At 35.0% G+C, this 15,904-nt stretch overlaps 1 protein-coding gene across 6 annotated transcripts in view; it reads right to left on the bottom strand.

Annotated features, from left to right (window-relative positions):
• The window catches only part of SCRN3 (secernin 3), a 37,952-nt gene that overhangs the window by 17,711 nt on the left and 4,337 nt on the right, over positions 1-15,904 (bottom strand). For 5 of the 6 annotated variants that reach the window (XM_079924302.1, XM_079924304.1, XM_079924303.1 and 2 more), the window contains 3 exons: positions 15,696-15,877; positions 14,918-15,117; positions 12,042-12,254 (listed from right to left, as the gene is read on the bottom strand). In XM_079924302.1, the coding sequence (XP_079780428.1) occupies positions 12,042-12,254; positions 14,918-15,117; positions 15,696-15,877 (595 nt within the window). The remainder of the gene's footprint in view (positions 1-12,041; positions 12,255-14,917; positions 15,118-15,695; positions 15,878-15,904) is intronic. The other variant, XM_079924305.1, reaches the window with a different exon arrangement.

Raw genomic sequence — 15,904 nt, 5'->3', positions numbered from 1 at the left:
TTCTCAAAATGAAAGAAGGATTTACATGATCACTTGAGTAGGATAACTATATGTAATCCACTTGTAAGCACTGAATAAGTACTCAGACTGCAATGGCAGGGTTCACTACAATGAATGCAAAACACAGGGTACAATTTCACTGCAATTTAAACTAGTTATTTAAAATACAAGAGTGAATATAGATACAATTTGGATATACATGCAGCACAGTTAATAGCTATCAGGTAGGAATAGTTGTAAAGTACAGAGGTAGGCTCTTCCATCTAGAAGACTCATAGGAAGAATTAGCCGTAATGTACTAGTAGACAATTTTCTATAAAAGTACTGGAAAGACATTTATTCTTTTGGCAAAGCACAGAAAGTGGGATGAACTATACTTCATACTTAGGGGAAAATAAGTTTCATGTCAGATGCATCTATTACTATAATATTTTATGCATTTCAAATCTATAATTCAGTTATTTTGTAGTTAAATATAACAGAATCAATTATTATGATACAGTGGCTAATTAATTTATAATTATTTCTACCTATTTTTTCTTCCTTTCGTTCAATCACCCTAAACCTTATGATTCTTGACATTTTCCTCTCCGCCTTAATTATGTGTTGTTATTCTTCATTTTTTAAGAATACCTGCTAATTTTATGTCTTAAGCCTTTAGGTTTATTGCCAGAAAAAAAGGATACAACAATGATCTTTGTTAAACTACCTGCAAATTACAATTTAATTCAATTCAACTAATAATCCTTTGTTAATTTAACAAAAAAAAGAAACTTATTAAGCACACACACACTAGTGCAAGACACTGAACTAGGTGCTGAGAGGAATATAAGGACAAATGAGAGTCCATTTTTTTTCAGTTTCATACAGGAGACAAATGAAGAGCACAAACACAACTTCCTCTTTTGTAAAATGAAGATAATACCTGCTTCACATGGTTGCTTAAAGAAAATAATGTAATCACTTAGCACAGTGTCTAGCCTTTGATACACTTTTTTTTTTTTTTTTTTTTTTTTTTTTGCGGTACGCGGGCCTCTCACTGCTGTGGCCTCTCCCGCTGCGGAGCACAGGCTCCCGACGCGCAGGCTCAGCGGCCATGGCCCACGGGCCCAGCCGCTCTGCGGCATGTGGGATCCTCCCGGACCAGGGCACGAACCCACGTCCCCTGCATCGGCAGGCGGACTCTCAACCACTGCGCCACCAGGGAAGCCCTGATACACTTTTTTAATAAATAGGAGTAGGTGTTGCTGCAACCAGTACTCTGTCTCTACTTTTACAACAACGGTAAGCCTAAAATCAAAATCCTTAGAATAACATATTTTAGCATTTTCTACATATGTATCTATATGAAAAAAGATAATTTAAACAACCTACTTATAAAATGGCAAACTAATATTAAGAAACTTTATAGGAAACTTTTCAAATGATGACATTCTTCTGGAAATTAAAATATAAGATATTAAATACTTTGAAAACAATGATGTTAAGGCATTCTAAAAACATTCTGTCACAAACTTTTTTCTGCTATACATATAATTAATTTGTTTAATGAATACCTGAGAAGCAAGTATCAATCACTGACTTATCTATCTCTGAGTAGTTGCTTTCTGATTGATTTATAGAACCATTTTATCCTTCAAGTGAAGGAAGATAAATCAGTCACAGATTTTTATTAGTGGAAAGACCCTTTTAGCATTTATCTGCCACCCAATAATCTTCTAAATAAAAGTTATTTTTCTGGAATTATTTGGAGGTGAATAGACAAAGGTACATTACTAGTAATTTTTTAAGAGTTAGTAGTAACCAAATATAAAAATGGGGAAAACATATATTAAGAACAGGAAAGTTATTTAAAAATTATAAATTAACATAAGAATATGGTTAACCTCACTAATAGGAGAAATATATTTTAAAGTAATAACATGCCAATTTTGCCTAAAAATTTAACAAGATGGCATAAAAACAATATCCTATATTGGTAAATATATTAGAAAATGGGCACTCAAATATTACTGGTGGAAATTTAAATTGATGCAACTTTTCTGGTGGTCATTTTGGCAATGAGTTTCAAAAGCCTTAAAACATGCACATGCTTTGACCCCACATTCTACTTGTAGGAAATTATTCTAGGAAAATAAACATGGATGTGAAAATAAAGAAGCTATAAGCATATTGTATAATTTTAAGTGGTAGAAAACTAAAAACAAACTAAATAACAGAGAATTTGTTAATTAAAGTATGATTCATACAATCAATCTTTACTATATAATGATAAAATACAACCACATGGAAATAAATAATATACCAAAATAATAGAATACCATGCATCTGTTAAAAATGAGAAAGTTCTATATATATTAAAATAGAATGATCTACATTATACATTGGTAACTAGAGAAAACTTATGTGCAGAAGAGTGTGTATGGCATGCTACCATTTCTATAAAAAGGAGAAGAATATCTATACATATTTGTTTCATTAAGCATACATCATCTCTGAAGGCATATACAAGGAAATGCCTGTAGGAAAAAGGACTGAACAGGGGCATGTTAGAAGGGAGAGGCTTCACTGTATACTCTTGTATACCTCTGAATTTTGAATCATGTGAATATATTTATTTTTATAAGTAAAAGAATGTCATAGAATATTAAATGACATGGGAAGGAGTTCTGCTTTCATTTAGGCTGAGTAAGCTTCCATCATACTAACCCTCCCTCAGATAACTATAAACTTGGGACAAAATACACTAAGGCTCTTTACTGTGAGCAAAAGCAGGAAAATTCTGGAGGAGAGATGACACTTGGAAGATGGGATGAAGCACAGAATAAATTTCCCATTTTTGTTACGGCTTTAGCCTGAGGGAAGGCCACGGTCAATGCTGTGCAATGTGGCACAGGTAGTTATAGAAAACCTTGGTCTTTCTGGCCTGAAGAACCAGAGGCCAACTACCGGTACTAGAAGGTGAAGGGAGAATCGCAGAAAGGAGAGAGTTATAGAGAGGAACCCCCAAATTCTTTGTAAAAAAAAAAAAACTGTGCCCAAATCTCCATCTGTTTCATGAATCAGCATATGTGGGGGAGAATGATAGCAGCTCAGCTAAAGATAAAAGAACAAAACTGGAATTTGAGCTGCTGACCAGGAGACAGACTTTGCAGACAGAACACAACCAATTCAATTGCTAAATCAAAAGTTATTGATATTTCTTTCTAGGTGAGTTTTGGTGATTGGTGGCTTTCAAGGAATTGGTTCATTTCCTCTAAGTTACTGAACACACTTAGAGCTGTTTATAGCGTTTCCCTATTATCCTCCTAATGTCTATGGGGTCTATAATAATATCTGTTTTCCGGACATGTAACTTGTGTTTTCTTCCTTTTTTTTTTTTTCTTTGTGGAGCTGAGTGTTTCAATTTATTAATCTTTTCAAAGAACCAGCTTTTAGTTTGATCCATTTTCTCCACTGTTTTGTTGTTTTCAATTTTATTGATTTCTGCACTTTATTATTTCTTTCTTTTCTTTCCTTGGGATTTTTTTTTTCTTTAGTTTATTAAGGTGAAAGTTTACATTGTTGATTTGAGACCTTTCTTATTCTCTAATATAAGCACTTAATGCTTTAAATTTTCCTGTAAACACTACTTTTGCTGCATGCTATAAATTTTGGTATATTGATTTTCATTTCATTCCACTCAAAATATTTTCTAATTTCCCTGGAGACTTCTTTTTTGACCCATACATTTAAAGTGTGTTGTGTGGACTTCCCTGGTGGTGCAGTGGTTAAGAATCTGCCTGCCAATGCAGGGGACACGGGTTCGAGCCCTGGTCTGGGAAGATCCCACATGCCGCGGAGCAACTAAGCCTGTGCGCCACAACTACTGAGCCTGTGCTCTAGAGCCTGCGAGCCACAACTACTGAAGCCCGCGCGCCTAGAGCCCGTGCTCCACAACAAGAGAAGCCACCTCAATGAGAAGCCCGTGCACCGCAACCAAGAGTAGACCCCGCTCGCCGCAACTAGAGAAAGCCCGTGCGCAGCAATGAAGACCCAATGCATCCAAAAAAAAAAAATTAATTAAAAAAAAATAAAGTGTGGGCTTCCCTGGTGGCGCAGTGGTTGAGGGTCCACCTGCCGATGCAGTGGACGCGGGTCCGGGAGGATCCCACGTGCCGCGGAGCGGCTGGGCCCGTGGGCCATGGCCGCTAGGCCTGCGCGTCCAGAGCCTGTGCTTGGCGGTGGGAGAGGCCACGGCAGTGAGAGGCCCGCGTACCGCAAAAAATAAAAATAAAAAAATAATAAAGTGTGTTGTGTGATTTCCAAGTATTAGGGATTTTCCAGATATCCTTATGTAACTGATTTCAAACATAATTTTATTATTGTCAAAGACTGGACTTTGTTATGTCTCTTTTTAAGATTTGTTTTATGATCCAGGATATGGTCAACTTAGTGTATGTTCCATGTGCACTTGAAAAGAATGTGCATTCCACTGTTGTTGGGTGGAGAATTCTATAAACATCAGTTAGATCCAGTGGTTGATATACTGTTCAATTCTTTCATATCCTTGCTGATTTTCTGTCCACTGGTTCTTCCCATTACTGAGAGAGAAGCATTGCAGTCTCCACCTATAATTGTGGAACTGTCTACTTCTCCTTTCAGTTCTGTTAGTTCTTACTTCATATACTTTGAAGATTTGTTGTTAGGTTCATATACATTTACCATGGAGAAAATAATAACCCTGAAATGACCCTTTTTGATTATGTGATATGTCTCTCCCTGGTAATGTACCTTGCTCGAAAGTCTACTTCATCTAATATTTATATAGCCAACCCAGCTGTCTTTTGATCAGTGTTTACATGCTATAACTTCTCCCATTCTTCTACTCTTCGTCTACTTAAAGTGAGTCACTCATACACAGCATATAGCTGAGTCATGGTTTGTTTTTTTTACTTCAGTCTGACACACTTCATCTTTTAATTGGTATGTTTAGACCACTTAACAATTAATGTAATTATAGATATGTTGAACTTTAGATCTACATTATATTGTTTTATGTTCGATGCTTCTATTTTTATTCTTCCATTTCCCCTTTCCTGCCTTCTTTTTGAATATTTTCTTAGTATTCCATTTTAATTCATGTGTTGGGTTTTTTTTTTACTGTATCTTATTACATAGCTTTTTAAATAGTTGCTCTAAGGCTATAATATACAAAATTCAATTATCTGTTTACTAGAATCAATATTTTACAGCTTTAAGTACAATGTACAAACCTTAACACCATATGTACTCCCCTCTTTATACTGTGATTATCATGTGTATTATAGGAAATGTAATTTTGGCTTATAACTGTTAGACATATTATTAAGGTCTTAGGAGGAGAAACATGGTATTATATTTACCCCAATATTTACCATTTCTGTGGCTCTTCCTTCATCTCTGAAGTTCCATGTTTCACTGTGCTATCACTTCCCTTCTATCTAAAAAAATTCCTTTAGCATTTCTTTTATAGCAGGAATACTGGCAACAAAGTTTCTTACTTTTCCCACATGTCAGGATGTTTTTATTTCACCTTCATTCCTGAAGAATATTTTGTCTAGATACAGAATTCTTTTCTTTCAGAGCTTTAAAAATGTTGTTTCACTGCCTTTAGGCATCTATGGCTTATAATGAAAAACACACAGGAATCATTTTTTACCTATACATAAAGTGTTACTTTTCTTTAGCTGCTTTTAAGGCTTTTTGTCTTTGGTTTTCAGCAGTTTGTGCATTTAGGCATGGATTTCTTTTCATTTATCTTGTTTGAGGTTTGCTAGCTTTCCTGAATCTGTAAATTTAAGTCTTTTGCCATTTTGAGAAGTTTTCAACCATTATTTATTTAAAAACTTTTCTGCATCACACTCTTCTCTCCTTCTGAGACTCTACTGACTCTAGATGTTTAGATATTATCCCACAGTCCCTAAGGCTCTGTTCTGTTTCTTTGTTTCAATTTTTTTCTCTCTGTGTTCATATTAGATAATTTCTACTGATCTATCTTCAAATTCACTGACACTTTCCTCTGTCATATCCATTCTGCTATTGAGCCCATCAGAGGAATTTTTTACTTTGGTTACTGTGTTTTTCAATTATAAAATTTCCATTCAGTTCATTTTTATAGCTTCTACTTCTCTGCTGAGATGCTCTACTTTCCCATTCATATTGGGAGTGTTCACACTTAAAATAGCTGCTTTAAAGTCTTCATTTGAATGGCACAAATGAACCTATCTACAAAACAGAAACAGACTCATGGACATAGAGAACAGACTTGTGGTTGTCAAGGGGGAGAAGGTTGGGGGAGAGATGGAATAGCAGGTTGGGGTTAGCAGATGTAAGCTATTAAACATAGAATGGATAAACAACTAGGTCCTACTATATAGCACAGAGAACTATATTCAATATCCTATGATAACCCATAATGGAAAAGAATATTAAAAAGAATATCTATATATTGAGATATATATACGTTTAACTGAATCACTTTGCTGTACAGCAGAAATTAACACAACATTGTAAATCAACTATACTTCAATCAAAAAAATAACTGAATAAAGTCTTCATTTGATAATCCCAACATCTAGATCATCTTGTGGTTGGTATCTATTGTCTTTTCCCTTCCAAGTTGTTGAGATTTTCCTGGTTTTCATATATTGGGTAATTTTGGATTGTATCATTTAGATTATAACATTATGTTATGACATTTTGGGCCCACTTTCTGTCCACACCCAGTGCATAGTTCCAGCAATCATACTGTTTGAAACCAGGCCAGGTGATATGGAAGGAAAAAAACCATGAAACTCACTGCTGGATGAATTCATACTTTGGGTTCTGGTTTCTTTCTCCTATTGCCTGTTCCTTTTTACATTTAAAGGCCCTCAGATAACTGTTCCATACAATATTTCCAGGTTTTTGTTTATATTCAGAAAAAGAGATAGAATAGAGTTTACTTACAGCATCTTATCTGGAACCTGAACCAGCCTACATTAAATGTTAATGAACTATAGTTTCTAATTAAAAGGCAAAACTTATCAGAATGGTTTAAAAAAAAAGATTAAACCGCATTTTTTTTAACAAGAAATGTGCTTTAAATATAAAGATACAGATAGTTTGAAAGCAAATGGATAGGTGAGTATATGTCATATAAGCAGTAAACAGGGGCTTCCCTGTTGGCGCAGTGGTTGAGAGTCCGCCTGCCGATGCACGGGACACGGGTTTGTGCCCTGGTCCGGGAAGGTCCCACATGCCACGGAGCGGCTGGGCCCGTGAGCCATGGCTGCTGAGCCTGCGCATCCGGAGCCTGTGCTCCGCAACGGGAGAGGCCACAACAGTGAGAGGCCCGCGTACCGCCAAACAAAACAAAACAAAAAAAACAGTAAACAGAAAACTGGGCTAAAGTTGACTTCAAGACAAACAGTATTAACAGTGAGAAATAATATTTCATGAAGAAAAGGGCCTGGGCTTCCCTGGTGGCGCAGTGGTTGAGAGTCTGCCTGCCGATGCAGGGGACGCGGGTTCGTGCCCTGGTCCGGGAAGATCCCACATGCCACAGAGCGGCTAGGCCCGTGAGCCATGGCCGCTGAGCCTGCACGTCCAGAGCCTGTGCTCCGCAACGGGAGAGGCCACAACAGTGAGAGGTCCGCGTACCACAAAAAAAAAAAAAAAAAAGGGCCAATTCACCAGAAAGACAAAACAATTATAAATGTGTATGTACCTAATAACAGACGTTTAATATATATTAAGCAAAAACTGACAGAATTAAAGGGAGAAACAGACAATTCCATAAACATAATTGGAGATTTTCACACTCCTCTCTTAGTAATATATACAACAAGAAAAAAAATCATTAAAGATGTACATGATCACAGTAACCATCTTGACCTAACTGACCTAATTGATATTTATAAAACTCTATACCTAACAAGTGCAAGGTGCATATTTTGTACACCAAAATAGATCATATGCCAGGCCATAAAATAAGTCTCAGTAAATTTTAAAGGACTGAAGTCATATAGAGTATGTTCTCTGAGTTCAGTGGAATTAAATTAGAAATCAACAACAATAAGATATCTAGGAAATGCCCAAATATTTGGAAATTCGTTAACACACTTCTAAATAATCCACAAGTCAGAAATCACGAGGGAAATTTTAAAACATTTCAAATGAATGATAACTAAAGATGTGGAATGATATTCCAAATATAACATCAACTAAAAAGTGGATTAAAGTAGAATATATTCAGTATTGACCTATTTTTATTTTTAAAAATAAGCTGTATATGTATACAGGGAAATATGGCTACAAAGAATATCTGCTAGCAATGATACATTTTACTTTTGCAATTAAAAATATTTAAATGTTAAGTGAGTGCTGAGTACTTATTATGAGTAATTTTTGTTCCTCTTTGTTTACCTGCATTTTCCAAATGCTTAACTTTGAACATTTGTTACAACGTTCAATTTTGGTTTTGTTTCAGTGACTATAATTTTCATTTTTAGAATTTCTGCACATTTTAGAATTTGCAAATTTATCTGTTTATTTTTCATAATCTCCTACTCTTGCTTTATGGATTTCATTCCTTCCTTTATATCTTCGAACATTTTAACTTTATTTTTTTAACTTTTTATTACAAAAAATTTCAAATATATAAAAGTTCAGAAAAATTATATAATGAATCCTCAAATATTCATTACTGTTTCAACAGTTATCAAATCCCTCCCATCAAATTATTTTGAAGAAAATACCAGTCACATCATCTCATCCATGATATTTCAGTACTTATCTATACAAAAGGAATTTTTTTATAAATATAGCTAAAATACAATGACCACATCTGAATTTTAAAATAATAATTCCTTAATATTAACAAATACCTTTGATAGTTTTAATCATTAGCTAACTTTAAATCAGCTAATTTGTTCTTGGGTGTGAATTTCCCGTATTTGTTGGGTCTATGGATTGTTTCGCTTTTAGTACTGTATTTGCTCATGTGTTTATAATTTTTTTCCTGTGAAATCATCTTCAAAGGGAATTTCTGGGAGAGTCCTGGCAGACCATGGATAATGAAGGCTTCCATATGGGTGGTTAATAAAATACATACAGCCTCCTTACCTGAATCTAAACTGTTATAAACACTGAATAGCAAGAGCCTACAACCCATTATTTTAAATGGAAGAAATAATAATGTATTCCTAGCCCATATTTAAAAACTCAATCAATTTCCCCAAATATTACTAAATACTTGTAAAACCTATGTAACAATCAACCAAGAACTTCTGCATAATGGGAAGTGTGTAAACACTAATCATCTATTTATTTAACTCTCAATGAATGCCCAATAATTGTGCTTGTGTGCAGTTCAAAATAATAACATATCTTACTGGATATGAATTGCATTTCTCTTCTATACTGCAAAAAACACTCAGTATAATGTAAATAGAACTTCTGCTTCCAACCATGAAGGAACAGTAGGGTCTAGAATTACCCTCCTACTGTAGACAAACAGAAAACTGGACAAAATATATAAAACTGTTTTTGGATATTGGACAACAGGTAATGTAGGATTATGATCGCTGAGAGAAAGGAAACAAATAAGGTAAGCCCTACCATTGTGTTGACTCCAGGAGCTCAGTGTTGTTGGAGGCAATTTTCAGACAACAGTGCAGGGAGGGGGACCCAGACATAGCCCAAAGATCACTCTAAGTTGAAGAAACAGAGGTGGAAGTTCAGGGAGGTCAGGGTGGTAGAATTTGCAAAGCAGAGCACCAAAGAGGAATGAGCTACCTCTCAAAAACTTTCTAGCAACCTGTACAGAGGGTCCATTGAGCCTCTGGCTGAATACCAATTTGCACACACACATAGGGTGAAACTCCACAAGACCAAACAAAGAACAAATTATAAGGAAAGAGCAATTATTGGAAACTATGAGTTTTTTAAAAAATCCATAAAGCTAACACAGGGCTGGGAATCTTTTGAGTTCCCACTAGCTGGAGTAACAAGATCTCATTTAATACACAAGGCATTCAGCAGAGATCCCAGAAGGATCATATGCCTTTAGTGGGACTAAACTAGCCCTGGTATAATAGCAACTCTAGAGCTACCCTAGAAAAGCAAATAGGCCTAAAAGAGATGAAACTGTTCCCTAAATAATGAAATTAACTGATAAAACAAAGTCCAACACTCATTAAAGGAATAAAACAAAATCCAGAACTCAATGATTAAAATCTGCAATGTCCATCATCTAATCAAAAATTATTAAACATACAAATAAGCAGGAAAATGTGACCCAAAACCAGAAGAAAATCAAATCAACAGAAACAGACTCAGAAATTACAGAGATAATGGAGTTAGAAGACAAGGATGTTAAAACAACTATTATAAAACAGCTGTCTGCTAAATATGCTCAAGGATTTAAAGAAAAACATGAAGGTAATGAATAGAGAAATGAGAGATATACAAAAAGAACCAACTAGAACATGTAGAGATGAAAAATATAATAACTGAAATGAAAATATTACTGAGATTAACAGCATATTAGATAATGCAGAAGAAAAGATCAATGAACTTGAGGACATAATAATAGAAACTATCCATAATAAATGTAGAAACTACATCCTTTTATCTGAATGTCCATGTTTTTAATAGCAGTTACATGAAGATTCATTATAGCAGATTTCTCATCTGGATGGGAAATTTGAGTAAAATCTGAATATTTGTCATATATTCATAGAGACACAGGTATGCTGGAATTCTGCATACCTGTGGTTCGCAGGTTACAAACCACTTTGTTTCTCAACACAGCACAGGTAGCCTTAGCTGAGTCTACAAAATACATGTTGCTCAGAGTTCAGTCACTCACAAGAGAATGTACTGACCCAGAGCCTGGGACAGCAGACAGCTCAATTCCAGGCTGGGACTCTGGGCATGGAGCAGAGTACTAATCTTAGTAACTAGTCCATTTCCTGCTCCCCAAATAGGTCTTTCAGCTAGGCACCTACATTCTCATGGATGTTAAAACTAGCCTCTAAGAATGATATGTGGTCCACAATCTCCCCTTTGACACAGAGAGAAGGAGGACTGTATGGAGAAGAGACACCTCAAATCTTGCTGACACTATGGGTTCTCTCTTCATTTTTGGTACCTAGTGATTTCCTCTTCTTGTCTTTAAACCTATCTATATATGTCCTTAATGTTTAAATATGTTATTCAACATTTCTAGAGTTTAAGAGTGGAAAGGGAGAATTCTTATATCTGCTCAGTTTGTCTTCTTGACAAGTTATAGATATAACTTTTGAAATTAGAAAATAACCAATAAGGGTACTATCAAAAGATAAATGAAAGAAGCAGCAGCAATAGTCAAAGAAAACCATCTCCATGTTCCAATGAACTCTGAGAAGAAAAGTAATCCAAATTTGGCTTTAAGAATATTACTAAGAACTGAAAAAAGGGTTTGAGGATAGCAAATCTGAACTTGTCTTTCAGAAAGAATTATTACCATCTCACAATTATATAGCACTTCACTCATCTCAAAAAACAGCTTACAGGGGCTTCCCTGGTGGCGCAGTGGTTGAGAGTCCGCCTGCCGATGCAGGGGACGCAGGTTCGTGCCGCGGTCTGGGAAGATCCCACATGCCATGGAGCGGTTAGGCCTGTGAGCCATGGCCGCTGAGCCTGCGCGTCCGGAGCCTGTGTTCCGCAACGGGAGAGGCCACAACAGTGAGAGGCCCGCGTACCACAAAAAAAAACAGCTTACAGTATCACAATGTTTTCAGTTTTTTTTTCTTTTTTTTCCCCTTTGGCTGTGCCACACGGCCTGTGGGATCCTAGTTCGCCGACCAAGAATCGAACCTGTGCCCCCTGTAGTGGAAGCACGGAGTCCCAACCACTGGACCACCAGGGAATTCCCCGTTTTCAGTTTTAATAAAACTATATCTTACTTAGAATATTTTTTCAAAAAACAAACTTTATTATACCCACATTATATTTACACAAAATACCATTTTCATTCTAATATTATTTAAAATTACCTTTATGTTTATTCAGAAGTTTGTAGCCTTCACAGTATCTGCCTGGAGAAGTCATCATCTTGGTTGTGTCAAGATAAGAGTATGTTGCAGCAAAATCAAACTCCTTTTTACCATCCCACCAACCTTTCTGCTTAGCATAGCTTCTCATGTCTGGGTGTTCCCGATCAATCTTGGTTGTTATAGAAAGCTGATTAGAAATATTACGAACTCCCTCTATTTTCAAAGAAGAGAGGAAGGGAGAAGAAAAGTCATATTTAATGTAATATATCTATCTCTGTACATTATGATCTTTAATCATTATTTCAATGTAAATATAGGCTTCTAAATGTTGTACCATGTGCATCTATTTATTACATACTCAAATAAATAAATTACTTTTTAAAATTAAACTTTTTATTTTGAGGTAACTATGGATTCACATGTAGTTGTAAGAATTAAAGAGAGAGCTATGCACCTTTACACCATCTTCCCAAATGGTAACATCTTGCATAATATCACAAGCAAAATACTGGTATTTATACTGTCAAGGTACAGAATATCACAAGGATCACTCGTGTTGCCCTTTTATAGCCACACCCACTTATCTCCCACGCCCACCCCTTCATTAACCCCGGCAACCATCTGTTATCCATTTCTATAACTGTCATTTCAAGAAAATCATATAAATGGAATCATACAATATACAATCTTTAGGCTTTTTTTACTCAGTTTAATTCCCTAAAGATTATTCCAGGTTATTGTATGTATCAACAATTCATTCCTTTTTATTGCTGACTAGTATTCCATGTTATAGACATTCTATGGTTTGTTTAAACATTCACAAGTTAAAGGACAGCTAGGTTGTTTCCAGTTTTTGGTATCATGGGAAAAGCTGCTCTAAAAATTCATGTACAGGTTTTTGTGTGCATTTAAGTTTTATTTCTCTGGGATAAATGCATAAGATTGCAATTGCTACACTGTATAATAGTTGCATATTAAGGTTTTTTTTAACTGCCAAACTGTTTTCCAGAGTGACTGTACATTCTTATTAGCAATGTACCATCCTACAGATTCTCACTAGCATTTGGGAATGTCATTAAAAAATTTTTAGCCATTCTGATAGAGGTAGAGTGGTATCTCATTGTGGTTTTAGTTTGCATTTCCCTAATGGCTAATGATGGTGAACATCATTTCATGTGCTTTTGTGACATCTGTATATCCTTTTAGGGTAAATGTCTCTTCGTGTCATTTGTCTTTTTACTGTTGAGTTTTGACAGTTCTTTATATATTCTAGATATTAGTCTTTTATATGAATTACTGTTTAAAAAATAGTCATAAGTAAGTTTAGAACAGAAATATAAGGCTTCTAAAAATATCATGGCACTAAGTTATAACAAAATTTTCAACTAAAATACAAAACAGAAGAAACAATAAAAGTCTGTTCTAAACAGATCAGAATAAATGAAGTAGATCATGATAAATGAAAATTAATAACATTTTAAAACAGATTTAGAGTGATAGTCTGCCAAGTAGAAATCAATTTAATTACTCTAATGAAATCATACTTGGGATATTCTCACTACAAAAATAGACTTAAGTCATGATAGAATCAAAGAGAAGAGGAATTTTCCATGAGTAGATAATTCCCTATAGTTAAACTACTTAGTTCTTGGGCTAATTTAGTAATAGGAAGAGAAACAAGTTGGCAAAGTTAATCTACAATTGGATAATCAGACTCAGTGAAGGTGTTTGTTTTGGATGGCTCGGTGGGGCTATCTTTTTCAACAGAATTTGTTTTTCTCTTGGATGTAGCACACTTGACAAAATAAAAAGTAATTAATGGTATAATCAGGCCAATTATCACAATAATAAAAAGAGTCTAAATTCAGTTTTGTGTATTAATAAACATACATGCAAAATATAAAATAAAATGTCCATCAAAACAACTGTCAATGACCTGTTTTGAAAAATAACATCCAAATCCTCCAAAGCTCAAGGCTATCTTCATGAAGACTTCCCAAATTTCTCCAGCTCACGATGACTTTTCCTTTCTCTAAAGGTTCATTGCATATGTGTGTGTGTGTTATTCACTTGCCATTTAATATTTTCACATGTGTATCTTATCCCCCCTGTAAAACTATGACATGCAGGAGGTAATTACACAAGAAGTACATGATCATGCTTAAGCACAAGGTTGTACTCTAGTGAAAGAATACTGAACTGAGAGTCAGGATAGAAAGATTTAAATTCTAAGTCTCTCATTCACTGCCTTGAGTAAATCACTTCATATCTCTGGATCTCCTCACTTGAAAAATGAGAGGAATATATGGTTACAAAGAAATCAAGGGGAAAAAAAGCAAAGCATTCTAAAACAATCAACTGTGTTATTTACTCAATGACATCAAATTTTTATACTTTACTATTGTATCAATATATTCTTTCTAACGACTAAACCCACAGTCACCAATCCCCAATAACACTACCCTGTCCTCACCTCCATATCCACACATGATAAAATTTTGGAGTTCAGCCCAAAGTTAAAACAGGAAAAAATGGTAAAGAAATGGTTTCACTTCATAAAAAAGTGAAAAAGGGGAGGGGTTTAAAAAAAGTGAAAAAGTACAATAAAACAGCCAAGAGCTACTGCACAGAAAATGTATACAGGTTATATGAAATTAATATCATATATATTAAAAAGAGATAACACCACCTTTTCCTCTTTTTCAAGAAAGCCCTTTATAGTGCTCTTTCAATGTATGTTCTTTCAAATTTTTTCATTTCCCCTTCAGTTTTCGACTTCATTGCACTGGAGTATAAATCTTGAAAAACAATTAAATGCAACTAAGAGGTTTTTTATTAATTGTAAAACAAATTAAATCATGAAAAGTTGTCCATACCTTGTACTTTTTCTGCTGCCCAGTACTTCCCTGCAGTCTCCAGAACCCAGGCCTCATTCCTATCAGCTATCAGGAAACTGTTGTGATAGCTAAATACCATCTTGCCCTCTGAACAATTTCCACCCTGGCCATACTTTTCTAATAAATCAACAATGACATTGAGGGCTTTTTCAGCTGTATCAGCTCTTTCCAGACCAAGTCTAAAATAAAAATATTAAAGTTCTCAGATTAAAATAAATTTCCATTATGTTTCTTAAATAATTTCATGCACATGAGATTTTGTGTTTATATTCCAAGTAAAAATCCTTTCAAGTTAACAGATACACTGAAATCCAACTTCTAAGCTATTCCTTGTGAAGTAGTGAAGTCAGTTTGGAATCATGAAAACAAAGATCTGGAGTCAAAAAGATCATCGTTTAAATTCCAACTTGGTAGTTTAATGGCAAATCACTTTATCTCTGAACCTTAAGTATCTCATCTGTAAAATTAGGATAATAATAATAATACCCCACAAGGTGACTGTGAGAATTAGTTACAGTCTGACAAAGTAAGTTAGGTACTTCCAATGAATCATAATTTTCAACTCCTTCCCTTCTCCTAATTAATGATATTTGAGTCTTGAAATTGAATGCCTGTATTCTGAAGCATTTTTAACACAAACTAAAGTATCAAAGTCCAAAAAATGAAAAAAAAGGGAAGATAAAAACATGTTAAGAGTTAACAACAAATTTTAAATTTAGACAAGTTCTACACTGCAAAAATATAACAAAAAAATAACCTGACAAGGTCCATGCCCAGTAGTGCCTCTTCATCACAAACTTCTTCTCTTCCCCATACAGCTTCATTCCCAATGCAAACTCCATGCTCATTGGCTCCCATTTCTGCCCCCCATAACCAAGCTGGGCGACTAAGGACAATAGCATATGTTTCAGGAACTTGATCAATTTCTATGTAAGTACACTGTAGAGAAAGTCATAACAATAACAA

This window comes from Stenella coeruleoalba (genome assembly GCF_951394435.1).
Source record: "Stenella coeruleoalba genome assembly, chromosome: 6".
Lineage (NCBI taxonomy): Eukaryota > Metazoa > Chordata > Mammalia > Artiodactyla > Delphinidae > Stenella > Stenella coeruleoalba.
This window is presented reverse-complemented; position numbering and strand designations above follow the sequence as displayed.